Genomic DNA, 16,545 nt, shown 5'->3' with positions numbered 1-16,545 from the left:
CATGTGCCTGAGAGCACACGCCAAACTCTTCTGGAACTCTGGTAGGCTTGGTGCTGTAAGTACCTCCATAAAAAGCCTGTTCCAGTGCTACCCTGTGGCTGAAAAACCTTTTCCTTTATATCTAATCTAAACGTCCCCTGACTCAGCTGTAGTTGGTCAACCAGGTGGCTTCCCTTGTCATAAAAGGAAATTATGTCTGACAAGCAGGACTGCCCTCTCCTGAAGCCATGCCGGCTGTGACTCAAGAGAGGCCTCGTAATGATATCAGCCAGCTCTTTGAGGATTCTGGGATGAATCCTATCAGGCCCCAGATTTGTAGGGATCCAGCTGGAGCAGCAGATCCCACACAATTTCAGGGTCAACTGGGAGTTGATCATTCTCGCAGTCATGGTCATTCAGATCAGGGCACGGGAACCCCCTTGGCCCATCATCAGTGTTGAAAACAGAGGCAAAGAAAGTGTCAAACACCTCTGCCTTGTCTCTGTCCCTGTTTGTGAGGTGATCATCCTCATCCTGTAACAGGCTGATGTTATTTATGCACTGCCTTTTGCTATTAAAGTATTCTAAAAAACTCTTTTTATTGTCCCCCACATTTTTGGCCAGCTTCAACTCCAGCTGAGTTTTGGCTGCACGAATTTTCTCCCTACAACAGTGAGTAGCATCTCTATATTCCTCCCACATGAGTTTGCCTCTACTGGGCATGCACTTTTTTTTTTTGACTTAGCTCCAAACGAAGATCCCTGTTCAGCCAAGCCAGTCTTCTGCCTAGTCTGCTTGATATCTGACATTTTAGCAACTGCCTGCTCTTGTGCCCTTAAAGAGGTGATATTTAAAAAGTGATCAGCACTGATGGACCAGAGGACCTTCAAAAGCATTTTCCCAGTCAACCTTATTCACTACTTCCCTGGGCAGCCTGAAGTCTGCTCTCATTGTCCAGGGTTGAGGTTTTGTTGGCACTTATCCTTCTGTCAATAGAGATTTTAAATTCATTCACTCGATTAACCTAAATTCACTCAATTGCTTTGTGGCCATTGTGGCCGTGCTGTGGTCAAGACGGATCACCACTTCACTCACAAAACCCTCTCTCTGTTAACAAGAAACAAATCAAGGAGGGCATCTTTCCTGGTCAGCTCCCTTACTACCTGTACCACGAAGTTATTATACAGGTGTTTCAGCAATCATCCAGACCTGTTTGTCCCAGCTGTGTGATGCTCTCAGTTAACATCTGGCAAGTTGAAGTCTCCCACAAGAACAAGGGCAGTTGATTTGGAGATGTCCCTAAGTTCCTCACAGAATAATTTGTTGCCATCATTGTCCTGGACAAGAGGTCCATAGTAGACTCCCACGATGACATCTGCTTAATTTGTCCCTTAATTCTTACCCAGAGGCTCTCATCTGTGCCAACTGTATGCTCCATTTATTCCAGTCTCTTCATTCCATATGTCACCCTCTGTTACTTATTTTATTAGTGGTAAATTCCCTAAAGAATTTTTCTACATAAGGTCTGTAGTCTAAAATTACAACATAAAATAGAACTTTATTTATTCTGTGTCTGAAATACTATGGTGATTAACCACACCTTTACCCCGTCTTTACTTACATTTTCATACAGTGCTTCCAGTGTTTCTAGATCTACTACAGAGTCATCAACGCACAGTATAGCTGTATAGAATACAAACACAGATTAGAATCTAGAAAATATACTTTAGAGTTCAATTCTTTTTCCTGAGAAATGTACTAAAGGGTTCTAACCTAGCTAAAGGACATATTGTATCCAGTTTGTATTTTACTATTTTCAGTGTTTTATTTTTGTTCTAACTTCAAATCACAGCACTCATGGAAGAACATTCTATAAAGTCTGTCTTAGGAGAATGGAGTTCTACTGTCCCCCTCTAATACACTCAGCAGTCAAAGATATGACCAGTCAAGTACTCAGTTGATTGTGTACAATGACAATGAACAGCACAGATTTCCTGTTAGCTTAGAAGGCTGGATAGGAAGGAATTGAGAATTAGGGTATTTAGGTCTCTCCAGGTGTACAGGAGATCAGGGAGATATGCCTGTCTTGGAGCTAGCAATCTTGGGAAGTAGACAAGTCAACAAACTTGCAAAATTTGCAACTTGTAAATTTGCAAGTATAAAATATTGTGCTACAGTTTTTAAATTACCTTCAGCAGTCTCATGTTTAAGTTAGTTTTACCCACCAGAAAACTACCTACATGACAATTTCTAGATAAATACTTTTCAATCACACAGAAACACATGAAGTACACTCTGATGATTAATTATGCCTCATTACCAAAAATGAAAAGTCTCAAAATCTTTCCTATCTTAGTTTCAGATGTTACTAAGTTTGGAATATGACACTAGCTGCTTCCAACATTTGAAAATCCCATTACTTAGGCAAGTGTTGGTACTCTCCTGAAAACTAAATGGCATTACTTCGTTCTTTCTAATGCACTCTAATGTTAAATTCCAGGAAGCTAAGAGATGCACAATGGAATGGAAATAACTGTGGATGTTTAAATTTTTTGAAACCAGCTTTTCCTTGAGATCCATAATGGGACTGGGCACAATTTTTGAACTCGTGACTTATGTTTAAATATTACTGAGAACATTAATCCCCAAAAAATCAAGCTTAAGGCCTCTACCAATTTTCCATGTAACCACTGACTCATCATTAGCTACTACCTGATAACTTTTAATTTTATTATATTTCTTCAAAGGAAATTTGACTGCTTCTGAATTTAGAAGATTTTAAAAGCTCTTGCTGCATTTGCAAATCCATGTTTGAAAGGGGCAAGGCACACATCTTTAAATAATTATTTAAAAGTAATAAGCTTTCGCCTGCTCTACCACCTACCCCATGATTTTACATTGTGAAATTTACCAGCAGGCTAGTAAATTTTCCCTGTGGCAGGCTAATTAATTTTATTAAAAGGTCCAGTGACATTTAGAATGCTTTAAAATTCTGCTTGTCAATTATGATTCTGTCTGTTGACATTACACCTTGGTTAGAAGTAAAGAATTATAGAGAAAACAGTATCAGTGAAAAAAAGCAGTATCTCCAACTATTTTTGTCCTACTGCAAAAATTCAAAAAAAGCTCAAGCGTGTATCCAAATGTAAAGCCTGAACAACTGAGACTGACAAAAGTCTTTGTTTAAAGAAAAGTCATTAGGGATTGAATTTAAGAGATGTCTCCTGTAAGACAGTTTCAAGAGTTGCACTATCTTCTGTATTATCCAATGTAATTTCAAAAGAACCTAAGAGACTGGAAAATCTCTTGGAAAATTGGTTTCACGGTTCAATATATTTAATTGCAAAGATTTTAAAATATTTGAGTTCAGAAGCTTGCCTTGTGGTTTAACATTCATCCTATTTTAGAATATTCTGAAATCTGCTTACAAGGAGAAATTTATTTGTCCAGAGTTATGTAGAAAAGACAAATCAAACCTGTACTAGAAATGCAAACCATGTAACTAATAGTCAATTTTTTAGGTACAGAACTATTATGATGACAGGAAGTAGTTTAATAAAAAGAGCACTTTAATAAGAATATTAAGAGTTTTACACCTAACTGAAATTTTTAGGCAGAGATTTGTCACCAAAAAGGCCCCAGAATTGCAAAGCGGTTTTTAATGCTCAATTATCTTACCCATGTTTCTGTACTCAACATCAGTTCTAACAAATCATCATTTTGAAGTGACATGATAAAACAAAAAGTGTCTGAGATTAAACTAACAAAATACCACCCCATAAATCACAGAATTATTAATAATCAGTGTTAAGAAACACATATTAATATGAGTTATTTTCTCTCTTTGAACAAGTATGTGATTGTATAAAAGTTCCAAGAAAATATTTTCTGATTTACAACTTGCACTGCTAAAAATTGGCAATGTCCATGCAGACAAACTGCAGTTAAAAATCTAGCCATATTACTGAATTTAATGATAGTTGGACATTTTAGGATGCCAATGTATGTAGAGACACATTCCAAGAAGTCAGAAGTACTGCCAAAATCTACATAGCCTCCTTTATTTCATCTTTATGTATTTTAATATCTTCGTCCTTCTCTATTTTTTTCACTCAAACTGATTGAACCTTATGCCATACACATTTTAAGTAGAAGACAAAAACATGTAAATTTTATGAAGATTGGCCCATTTTTTTGAAAAGAAGCATTGATTTTGAAATCCTGGAAGAAATCCCCAAATTCACAGGTGTCTCAGTATTCTTGTTCTAAAAATATGGCATGAACAATACATTCAAGGTATGTTGAATAAATTAACTTGAATTCGAACAGCTGAATAAAACCCCATTACACTAGATCAAAGAAAGTAATTATTTTGATTTCTACTTAAAGGAACAAAAGCTTCTTAATTTTTCTGTGAAAAACAAAACCCACTTTTAATCATATGTATATTAACTTTATCAAAATTAATATGAACCTTGATAAGTTTTTCAAAATGCTCTTCCTGATACAGTGAATTTAACCATAACACTTCACTGCATTAAATCTCATTATATCAAGACTTACATAAGTGTAAGTAATATAGGTGAAGTATCATAAATCTACAAAAGAGGCTCCAAACCAATTAATAGCTATTACAATATCAATCATCATTGGTGGTTTTTACTTTCATCTTGCTTTCTAGTTAGCTGTCTTCCTTACACTGTCAGTTTAGTTAGAATATTTCACCTACACCTCACAATATGTCAAAAGGAAGTAGACTCATGCTGTGAAAAGCTGGTAATTTTATTGGGTTCCTCTACCTTTAAAAAATCTGTTACTTGGCCAAGTCTGGTTTCTGAGATCCTTTTTTGCAGGGAAATTGAGGCAAACATTTTTATGTGGCCTATGGTGTCTGCTCACAAGAAGAAGAATTTATATACACAAGGATCATTAGTGCAGGGTTGCACCCATTAGGCTATAATAACCGTCAGCTAGGACAAAAAACAGATCAGCATCATGCATTCAAACTAACAGGCACACATAAAAATACTTGCCAACTACATTTCCCATACAAAGCATTGCTTTGAATATAAACTTATACCAAAGGTATTTAACATATTTCACTTCTAAAAATGAATCTAACAGATTCCCTGCTGCACAGATTTCTCATACTCTGATCACTTCAAAAATGTAAACCAAAGAAAAGCTGAGAATTTAAAGCATACTGTGTGCAGTCTACAGACAACTTTAGAACTTAGAGGTTAAAATGAAAAATATACTTATCTCCTCTTAACAAACTTAAATATCAACAGTCTTAAGTCTGACTTTGACATACAGTCTCACTCCTATTAAACACATTTTGGTTAAATCAGGATTTAAGTCCTGCTGACAGAGCTTACATATACTCAGCAATATCAAACCACTTAACATGGCAATTAGACTATGAAATATGAAGAAATCACCTTAACTGCTCTCTAATGATAAAACAAAAATACATTATTTAAATAAAAAGAGTTTGCAAAAGGTACACGTATTTGACCTGGAAGTATTTAATTGTTTTATATTCTACATTCTGTTGAGTAAGGCTTGATTTCATGGGAATATGCAGCCCATCACTGGGAAACTGAAATTAAATTGTGACCGATCTGGTCAATTAGACAATGACAACAACTGTTAAATACAAATCCCTACATGGTAAAACTGCCTAAAATATCCAAATCACTCTTGTTTACTTCTGACAAATTGATAAGTTATAAACTTATTTAAAGGTTTTCTCCACTATTTAACTGTCATGCAACACAAAAAAATACACATAACAAAGAAGCACCATGGGCACAGTGTAGGTTTAGAAAACTAAGAAAGCTCAACTCCTGAAAGAAGTCATGAGCAAAAGATTCTGGCACTAATGTTAACCTACTCACACCATGCTGGATGCCCAAGGCAGATTCATAAAAATGTATGTTGTGAATTTTCCCGAAAAAGAGAATTTAATTTTAAAGAAAATTTAATTTTAAAGAAAACCGTTTCCCAGCTTCTGAGGTGGGTATGCAGCTATCTCTATACTTCATGCATAGTATACAGTATATATAGAATGCATACATGTAATGTTCTGTGTAGGTGGGAAAGTCACACAACTTTGGAACAACAGTTTTTAAACCTTTATAATCCATAATTCCACTTTCACTTTCAGTTGAAACCCCATAAAACTCTTTGCACACAGTGCAAGTAAGAAATATTCCAAAGCAATTCTCTTTACCCAAAAGTATTTCCAAAATATAACAGAGAAACTACTTGTGCTGCATGGTATGGCTAATACACAAATTGGAGCTGCCTTGGAATAGTCTGGCTTTAGCATATAACACAGAGTCTTTAAGATGCTAAGAAAGATGCCTGGTTAACAATGATACTGGTCTCTAAAGTTCAGATGTGCTGTAAACTATAAACTGCACTAAGAAAATGCAACCTATTTATATAACTGCTATGATCTCTCATCAGAGGAAGAACACACAGCAACCATGGGATGATTAGAAATATAATACTGAATTAAAATGATTATTAGACTGATCATCAGTCTGGCTGAGTTAATCTGAAGTTCACATTCCTCCAATTATTTACTTTAGTATGTTGACAATGGAAGGTAAATCATTAAGTTGAAGAAAACCAGTCAGACACTTTTCAATTGGTTGACTGACATTGTACAATACTATCATAACTGTGTTTTTTCTAGAAAGTTTGTCCTTCTGTGGTATGATAGTTCTTTGCATTGCTCACCATCAGAGTATCATTACTGTGACACTGTAATAAAAATATATTCTGCTATTGGGGAGAGACAAAAACACCACAAAAAACAATGAAGGTGAATCTACAAAAGCAGATAGCATGATCTAGGCTTTTTAACAAATTCCACTCTAATCCATCCCATCTAAGTGTGATCAAATACATTTCTCTAATATTTTCAAATCTTAATGTGCCTCTGCATAGATAATTTACAGAGTTGGTGAACAAAGGAATGTTCCAAACATCCAGTAAACATACTGGGTCCCCATTACAGGTGCTATTACAGTTTGGCCAGTGCTACTCTGATGTAATAAATGGAGTCTTGGACAATATATTTAATTGCTTAAAATCTAGGGAAAAAAAATACTAAATTAGCATTAGTCTCAATGCTAAGGATCAATGTTAGTTTTCCTCTTTGTTATATAGACTATGTTCTGTCAGCGTTGTAGTGCTACAGCACAGCTACTCTTGCTGTGGCAAATGTACTGGCAAAGCCTGTAGTTGTTCTGTGGGGAGTAATATGGTACTTTACTACCACAAAGAGTACAGTAAGCTATAAGGTGTGCAGCTGGTGTGATCTGCCGCATTTTACAGATTAATCCCATGGAAAATATACCACCATGTATACCAGCAGACCACCTAGTTAATCTGTCCTGATGGAAATCAGGGCTATTACTGAAACATTTCCAGCAATATAGAGAAGCGGAACTTCTGATGCCCTACAATTTTAGCGGCAAAATGCAGGTGCTGTAGAGGTAAGGAGGGATTTGGGGTAATTACTCCTTTGAACATAGGCATCTACATTTTATTAACATCCCACATTCTGAAACTGAAAGTTTTCTCATCTGGGCCTCCCCACTGTTTTGCCAGTGAAGTCTTGAACAAAGATCTCAGTAGCTCATGGAAAGCTAGCACAGATGACATACACTGCAGAAAAGAGCATTATTATGTGTTTTCCAGTGCACTACTATTGCTAGCTACTATATTGGAACTGCCTCAGTGAGTGGAACATTGCCTCGTAAAAAGTTGGACCAAGGGCCCACAGAGGGTTTTCATATACAGTTATAATCAGCATTTCCCATTACAAACAGAACTGAATCACCTCACTGTGGAGCGAGTTGTAATATTTCAACAGCAAAGCCACACAAATAGTCTGAGCCACAAGTTTGTCTCTCAAGCTGTAAGATTTCAGCTGAACAATGATAGGAAAAGATACAAGTGGATTAATACAAAATGGAGATTACTTCTCTAAGTGTATACTGTTAAAGCATGTCCCTTACCTAACAACTGATCTCCACTATTCCTCACCTCTTCTTTTTAAAGGTTTTAAAAAATATGGAGAAGGACCCTTAAAAATAATCTCAAAGTTATGCACAATTTGATTATTGCTATTTGTCTTTTCAATATAAAGATCCAATACAGCATACTGAGTCAGACAGATTTTCTGCCTGCTTCTTCTGCTCAGGAAATGAATAGTATTAATAGTGGTCTAACTAAAACCTATATTATCCTCACAAGTACCAGATTCACCAGTGTTCTCAGAACATTGCAGGACCTAGGATTTGTTCTCCTCTCCCACCTATCTAAAAGATACTAGGAAAGGTGCAGCATGACAATGTCAACTTTTCCTCTGCATCATATAATACCAACATTACTCAAAATAATTATTCAGTTTTACATTGTCTTCTCCCTAGACTGTACTCAGACACAAAATGAATTTAAACTTATCTGCAAAGGATGCATTTCACTCTCTCAAACCAACACGTGTGGAAGATTCCCTTCCTGAAGTGTGGCAGCTGGCTCATCGTCAAATGCAAACTGAAGCATCTGAGTGCCAGACATGGTCACTTGCTTGTTTTGCACTGCCAAGTTATCTACAAAATACGCTGTGAAGTTATGTACTTTAATATGAGAGCATAATCCTATAGATGCAGAAATCTCACACTATTTTAAAGGGCAGTGTAATTTTTCTCGTGATTTCTCATTTTGTCTTCTCTACAATTTTGCATGCATCTGTATGCACAGGGCAGCTTATTTGAGTTTTTCTCTTTATTTCTGTAACTGCTACATACAGCAGAGCAAACAGTATACTATACATAGACAGTAAATTAATTTGTACATAACTTTTCAACAAACACTGTCAGGAAAACTTGAAATAAAATATATTTTTTTAATTTTTTACTTTCTTTTGCTTCAAGTTTCTCGATTCTCCATTGCAAGTGGTCAAAGACCATTAACTTTTCCCTGTTTTTTATATACTGAATTAGGTCATGAAAAGTGGCTTTAAAAAAGAGATGAGTGCTTAATTTGCATGTTTCTTAGAGGTAGGTCTTACTAACTTTACTTTGTAATGAAAAAACCCACAATCTTTGACAGTCATGACCCTATGATCACATGCATTTTTGGTTAGGTGTTGTCATGAGCCATTTAGCCTATTATGAATTTTTTTCATCCAGTGCATTGACTGCAGTAGGCTTCAAATAATTTTTCTGCTGACAGGCAGGACTGCACACGGATTTAAATTACATAAAATGCTATGGGACAAACACACACTAAAAGAGAAACAAGATAATTCTACTGTTGTCTTCATATTAGTATCCATTTCTAAAGGTTCCCTCTATATAACAATAGTTCAGGTAGTCACTGAACACAGATTTTTATTAGAATCACTCATCCTGCTTTGTTATTTTTTTTTTAAAGTTCCACTAACAGTATTCCCAAATTCTGTTTGTAACTCCTAGCTCTTTCCATAAGCAAGACACAGCATATCCTATTGCCTCCTTGAGCAACACATGCGGTGACAGGCCAGTCATTTGCTACCTCAGACTAGAGAGGGTGATGAGTTATAAACTTTTCTTCAGTGACAGCACTTGTTTTGCTGCCTTTCTTGTCCCAACACCCTAATTTTCATTAAACTTGTAGGACTACATTAGCTATGTCTACACGTGCAAGTAGTGTAGTTCTTAGATTTGTAGACAGCAACAGCTAATGCTGAGGATTCAGTGTTCACACTACACACATTTCAGGGAGTTTTAACTATCTCTGATTTGATCCTGGGGTATTTAGAGCCTGCTATACGTGGAGACTACTGGCACTCTCCTAAAGCAAATCTCAATTTAATTCTGAAGGATGTTTGTGCACTCTGAAACTGCTCCGCATCGCTTTGCAATGCAAATACAGCAAAGGAGACAACTGGTAAATATGATTCAAAAGTGCACTGCTGATTCAAGCTAAAAATGCTAATGTATAAATACCCAAATATTTGAGTCATTATGTTCTCTTAAATTTGGTATAAATGGGCCAGAAGTTTCAAAAGCTATAGAAGTACAGCAAACAACTAAGAGAGAGATAGAGATGTTCTGTTTTAGTAGAACATCATGGCATAGAAAATAAAAAGTAATAAAAACCATCTCTGAAGATACTTAAGAACACTACCCAGTTTTTATAATGCAGCTTCTATCCTATCCCTATGCTGCTGTAACTTCTGCCAGCAAATTATTCAGACCTTTAGTAACAGCAGTTTTTTTCCATCTCATTCTGATACCTTTCACACAATACTGGCAGGCATAAAGTTATTCCTTCTTTTCCTTATTCCCTTGCATCCCAAGAGACCTCTGTAAGCCCTTTTGCTTTTAAAGTGCTAGATGCTCAAAGGCTCTTTTGAAATTAATAATAATCAATGCCAGCAGCATCTCAACACCCTACCCAGTATTTGCATGTGATGGAGGGAAAACAATAGCAAAAAAGGAGACATCAACTTGAGTTCTTCCAGCAGTTGTTTTAAATGGTGAATATTTTCCTTTTCTTAATGTGAAAAAGAAATAAACAATATCCTTAAACAATATCCTTTTAAATCCAGAACATAAGCAGACTCTCAACTACCCCAGTGTTCTGAAAAATCTGTATTTCTCTACAGTTGTACTAGCAAACTCAAATAATGTCTACCAGTAATGGAATTTACACACTGAGTAGCTCTACTTTTTGAAAAATGCCATCCAGTAATTTTCTTTCTGATTGTTATGTGGTAACATAATTTTGGGATGTACTTTACACTTCTAATGAAGCAAAATTTAAACATTAAACAAATAATGACTGCATGTTGGAAGACCTAAAGATTTATGTATAAGCGATCCACTTAATTTTTTGGTGGAGGACTTGCTTTAGAAAAAGCAGGGAACTGCAGGGGAGAAATATGAAAATACTGAACTGAAAATGATTTGCTAACTGGAATGCTACAGAAGGAGTTGTACCTAAATTCAATTCTGATTATTAGGTGGAACTTTTACATATAGTGGAATATATTGGAAAAATTATTATTCTGATAGCTTAGAGGACTATATTCAAAGCACAATCCGTAACGTATGTAAGAAATTCTCTGAGGGCTATGAGAAAATATCTAAGGAAGTACAATACACTAAGTGTAAGAAACACTTACCTTGTTGAATATCCTTCATCTCCAGATGCAAACTCGATATTAAAATTCCTACGGTTTGAGACCGTTTTCCATCCAACAATTTGGTAATCTAGAAAGATGATGCAAAATTATCTGAGATCAAATGAACACCCTACAAAGGATTCATTCACTTTAACAACAGAAGCTAATTCGTGAATTGAATTCAACATTTCTCCAAACATCAAACCATTTTATTAACTAAATGTTGTAGTAAGACCTTCATCTTATCTTTATGCTCTGCACCTTAACAAACAGCTTATAAACATAAGACTGAATTATCACCAGGTCTAGTAAAGAACATCACTTTTTACCTGTAGGATGCTATTAAACAGGCAGAAAAAAAAAGGCACATAGGATATTTATTCTGGAATATAGTTTTTCCCCCTTCTTCTTAAGGTGAAATTTAAGAACTATTTAAGACACTCTACATCCCAAGTTCCTTAGCTTGTCTGCTAGTTTACATTTCAATGTGAACACATTTATGTCTACTTTTTTAACAAAGGATCGATTACTGACCAAGAAGAACTGAAGAACTGTCTTTTTGTGCCCTCTCAACACTATTTCTGGAACACTAGGCACTACTGAAAGTAATTCTTTCACTCTTGTCTGAATGTGCTTATACCACATTGTTGACACTTCACAGGGATTTGAGGATTTTGTTCACATTTTGGATAACTGACACTCGATAGTATAATATACTGACATTCAGATTGTAATATTTTCAGATGTCAGCTGGGGGAGAAGAAATAAAAGGAGAAAGGGAAACCTTAAGGAAGTTATTTTGGCTGGTTGAAATTAGTGACAATGATGTGGATCAGTCCATAAATAAAGTAAAGTAAACCATCAGACTTTTGGAAGTGTAGTTCCGATGTTAGAAATGTCAAAAACAAATTTCCCACAATGTTTGGACTGTTGTTATTTGTGATTCTAATTTATGTCATAAGGAAGATATGACAGCAGCACATCGCAAAATGCAATACAGACACAAGTTCTTAGAAGTGTTCAGATCCAAGCAGTAGTCTTACTTTCTAGTGCTGATGAACAAGAACTATTTAAAATACTAACTCATATGAAAGATTAAAACTAATAGCTATGTTTTCCAAAAATTCAGATACTATATTCTTAGTATCTGAACAATATTTAATCTATTTCCAAATTTAATTTTAATTTTTGTGTGACACTAATATTTTGATATTTAATAATGTTAAAAACTTTAAGTAATTGTTATCTCTTATTCCTGTAATATTTTTACAGATGCTCACATTAGAGACAGTTAATTGAAAAAATTTATACTAACTCATACAAATGTTTTCCATGTTTTATGTGATTTAGGAATATTTAACTGTGCAACTATTTAGTCATTCACCTATACAAAAGCAGATTTGTTGACAAATACAGGAAAAAGAGAAATGACAGTTAGTTCTTATTTATAACAAGTTGGAACACATGCTGTCTTCACCAAAGATTTGACTGATATTTTATGCCCCTCTTGTAGGGAATCAAAATTTAATAAACTTATGTTAAAGTAGATATTGTATATTTTCTGCCAAAATTTGAAGCAAAATCTATCCTGAGAGATTTCTCTGATAATATGTATGGCACATAAGCTGGATATTAAGAAAGTAATATTATTAAAATTGTTTTCTTCAAATGACAAAGAATTCAGGTTCTTTATCTCCGGAGTACACAAGTACACAAGATGATTTGGCTTCAAGTTACCTTAAATGAAAACTGCAGAAGCATCACATTCTGTTGACTGAGCAAATGTAACTAACTGCATGGTTTATCATGGTCATTTCTGAAGCTTACATGAATTTGCTGAACTCCGAAGCACATTAACTTCTTACAGGGATAATTACAGGCTTGTGTAGTATGCAATTTGTATAGCATTCACTGACCTCCAAGTCGGCCTTGTTCAGGGCAAATTCATAGGTTGTCATAAACCCCATTAGACATGCCTAGTTTGAGGCAAAACCTTTCCAGACTATAGCTGTTGCAGATAATATGACATTTGAAATCATTCTATTGAAGTATTTTTTAAGTGCTAATATATTCTCCAAATATGACCAAACTAGCTCACATTGCTAAGCAAGACTTCCTCCTTAAAAGAAAAAAAGAAAAAATGAAAAGAAAAAATGAAAAAAGAAATGAAAGAAGACCCTATGTATGTTTTAAAGCTAAACCACAAATTCATGTTTTAAAATGGCAACTGACCGTATGTTCACATGCATTTTAGACAAATGTACACATGGTCACAATTACCAGGCATCAAACTAGACACAGACTACCTAAAACAACTTCAACCAAGTAACTGAAGGCTAATACTTTATTCATTAGGGAGCAAAAATGGAGGACCAAGACAACAGAATAGTTTAAACTGGGCATAAAACTATTCCAAACCGATAGTTATAATGTTAAGTATTATATAGGACCTCTGTCATAGATTTTTAGAAACAATGTGTACCTTGTAAGATATTGCATCTAACTATATAATCAGTAGTAAAACAGAGAAAAAATTTTCAGATATACTAATTTTGTCCCAAATTACAGCTATTCTGGGAAAGTCACTGAGAGGGAATTAAATATGTGTGTGAATTCCAAATAGAAAGGAGACACAAAAAAATCAGCACTTTTTTAGTTCAATAAAAACACAAAGCAATCAAAAGGAAAGTTTGTAAAGACTGCACTGAACTATTTAGTCTATGCTTTTAAAAGACAAATCACTGATCACTTCTCAGCATACTGGGACTTGCTTGTAGCTGGCAGTGACAGGTAAGCAGCTAAAATCCAGTTGACGCCAGCTGATGCTGCTATGTCAACTGGTGGGGTTTGCCAGCTGCCTGCTGCTTCTCCAGACTATGAATTTATCGTTGTAATGGATGCAACATCTTCTGGCTTAGTGACAAAATTGTGACTGCTGGTGATAATTCATTTACTTCAGTGATCCATAGCATTATTTGCTCTATGTGGTTTTCCCCTATTTTTAATGTTATTAAGTTAGTTGATTTGCTGTACACAAGTGTCTCATCTACATATTTCAAATATTTATCATCTAATTTAAAAGTGAAGATATACTGAAGCTTGAATACATTCGTAAATTATTCTGTCATTTCCATTAAAAGGTGCTTCTCTAACATAGGCAGAAATGTATTTCATTGAATACTATAAACCAGACTTCACTGTTTTGTCTAACTGCAATGTCTACATTCTGTCCAGGACACTTACTGGTGCTGAAATCTGAAGAGATTCAGTTTACTTTAGTGATTAAGAGCTAAATCCTTCCTCCTGGTGGTGCATGGATTCTTTCCACAATATTTAAATTTATTGAGAGAAGCCATAAGCTAAAGAGCTGTCCTGCACATCACACTGCTTCCCTCTATTCCCACTCATTAACTTTTACAGTGAGTCAACCGCCTGCTGAAGTAGACTGCTGAAACCCTGTTCAAACAGAAGATCATGCACAAGAAGCCAAAGATCATGCCCCTCAAGCCATTCTACATAAATATTCCAAGAGTTACCAATGAAATTTCAGAAGCTTAAGACTAGACATTATCTTTCTATTTCTACTCAGAGGAGTGTCAAGTTTAACTATTTCTTATTTCACATGGATGAACCATTTTTAAAATATTTTAGGAGACAGAATTCTATTTACAATTTTATTAGCTTAAAAAACCCCACTATCTTTAGCCTTTTGCTAAAGGACACACAAATGGTAATTCCTCAGGCTAAAACAGGAGGTACGAAATAAGCTAGCAAGAAACTAATTTCAGTATCTTTACTCCTATCAAAACTGTGAAAATTAGACAAAGCCACAAAATAGATATTTACTCCTTATGGATACTTTCTATATTCTACTTGACTTCAGAGCTTTGTGATAAACAAAGAAATGTCAGGGATTTTTTTCAGCACACCACAAAATATAAAAAGAAAGTGAGAGTGCATCAGAAAAGCATGCACTAGCATTTTACTACTTCTGCTTTAGTTTGAACACTGTTTATTATCTTATGCAGACAGCTGAAGACAGTCATCGTGTTTCAACGCTGCAAAGCTTCCAACATTTTCTGCAATATCTGCCCTTCTTGCGGAAACACAAAATTCATTAATTGTAATTCCTCATTTAGTTAGATGGACAAAAAACTTGCTGACAGACATATCCCTTTCAGTTAAAAAAATGCAATTCACTCAAAATATTGACACTCTTCTTAAATGAGAACACGTGTTAATAATTATGTGAAGTCTGTTGGAGATAATAGACAACAGAAAAGCCATTATCTTTAATGTCCTCCTGCGTCTTTGAAATGATAATCATTGCACTAAAGGGCCAAAAATGATTGATGGACTTTCATTTGGAGTATACACCTGACACAAATTACTTGACATTTACTCTTTGTTTTGTAAGATGAAGACAGAGTGGCATCAAAAACATCCAACTATCCTGTTTCTTGAAAAGATGTAGAAAATAACTTGAGTTTTTGAGGATAAATTACTAACAAGTGCTCAAATATATTCGAAAAACTAATGCAACTTCAAAATATGTGTTAAGTTTAGCAATGGAGCTACAGAATGCATATGGAATAAATCGCAGCAAAGGAATGTTCTTTTCTAAATAACCCCTTTTTCAGGATCACAGAGAATTAATACATAATGAATCGCGTCTTATATTTCATCCCAAAATATATGTCCTAATTCTGCCTTTCTTCTATTTGGTAATACAAGAATTTTGGTTCTGCAAATTTAAGAGGAAAGGGAGAAACTATAGCTTGAAAACAATTACGTGTGCCTATCAGCTTAAAAATTTGCATGGATATGTACAGACAAGATAAATTAACATGGAATGAGTGAAAGCAAAATTGTCTGCATATAATACTTCAGTCCTTCGTCTGACATGAAAATATCTATAGAAGACTTTCAGAGTCTGGGAAAGAGGTTAGATCGCTCAGATTATATTCAAATCTACAAAAGCAGAGTTCTTCCAGAAACAAACTTTCCTAAAGATCTCCCAATACAGAAGAACAATTTCCCTAGCCAAAACTGTTCTGCCTTCCATTGGTATCCTTACTCTTAGAAACCTTTTCATAATTTTTCTTTGCAGCAGCTGCATGCACTTGGTTACACTTACTCTGCGTCCCAATCAACCTTCTCCTTTCTAGACCAAACAATTATAATAATTCAATTCTTTTCTCAGGGACTACTTTTACACTTTTCACCACTCTCCCTCTTATTGACTCTTTACAGTTAGCAAACTTTCTAAACGAAGGACTGTAGTGCCTAAACCTAGATGCAGTTCCTAACTGAGACATGGCTGAGTGTTTTGTCTTGCAAGCAATACTTCTACTGATCTATCAGAGTTCTGTTTT

General features: G+C 35.1%; 1 protein-coding gene across 2 annotated transcripts in view; it reads right to left on the bottom strand.

Moving 5' to 3' along the window:
- LOC113981484 (formin-like) overlaps positions 1 to 16,545 on the bottom strand; it is a 132,642-nt gene that overhangs the window by 61,495 nt on the left and 54,602 nt on the right. For both annotated transcript variants that reach the window (XM_027708895.1, XM_027708901.1), the window contains 2 exons: positions 11,171 to 11,258; positions 1,601 to 1,662 (listed from right to left, as the gene is read on the bottom strand). In XM_027708895.1, coding sequence (XP_027564696.1) covers positions 1,601 to 1,662; positions 11,171 to 11,258 — 150 coding nt within the window. The remainder of the gene's footprint in view (positions 1 to 1,600; positions 1,663 to 11,170; positions 11,259 to 16,545) is intronic.

Source organism: Neopelma chrysocephalum, unplaced genomic scaffold (genome assembly GCF_003984885.1).
Source record: "Neopelma chrysocephalum unplaced genomic scaffold, ASM398488v2 Primary Assembly neopelma1_24, whole genome shotgun sequence".
NCBI lineage: Eukaryota > Metazoa > Chordata > Aves > Passeriformes > Pipridae > Neopelma > Neopelma chrysocephalum.
The sequence above is the reverse complement of the archived record's forward strand: the minus strand, read 5'-3'. Positions and strand labels throughout refer to the sequence as shown.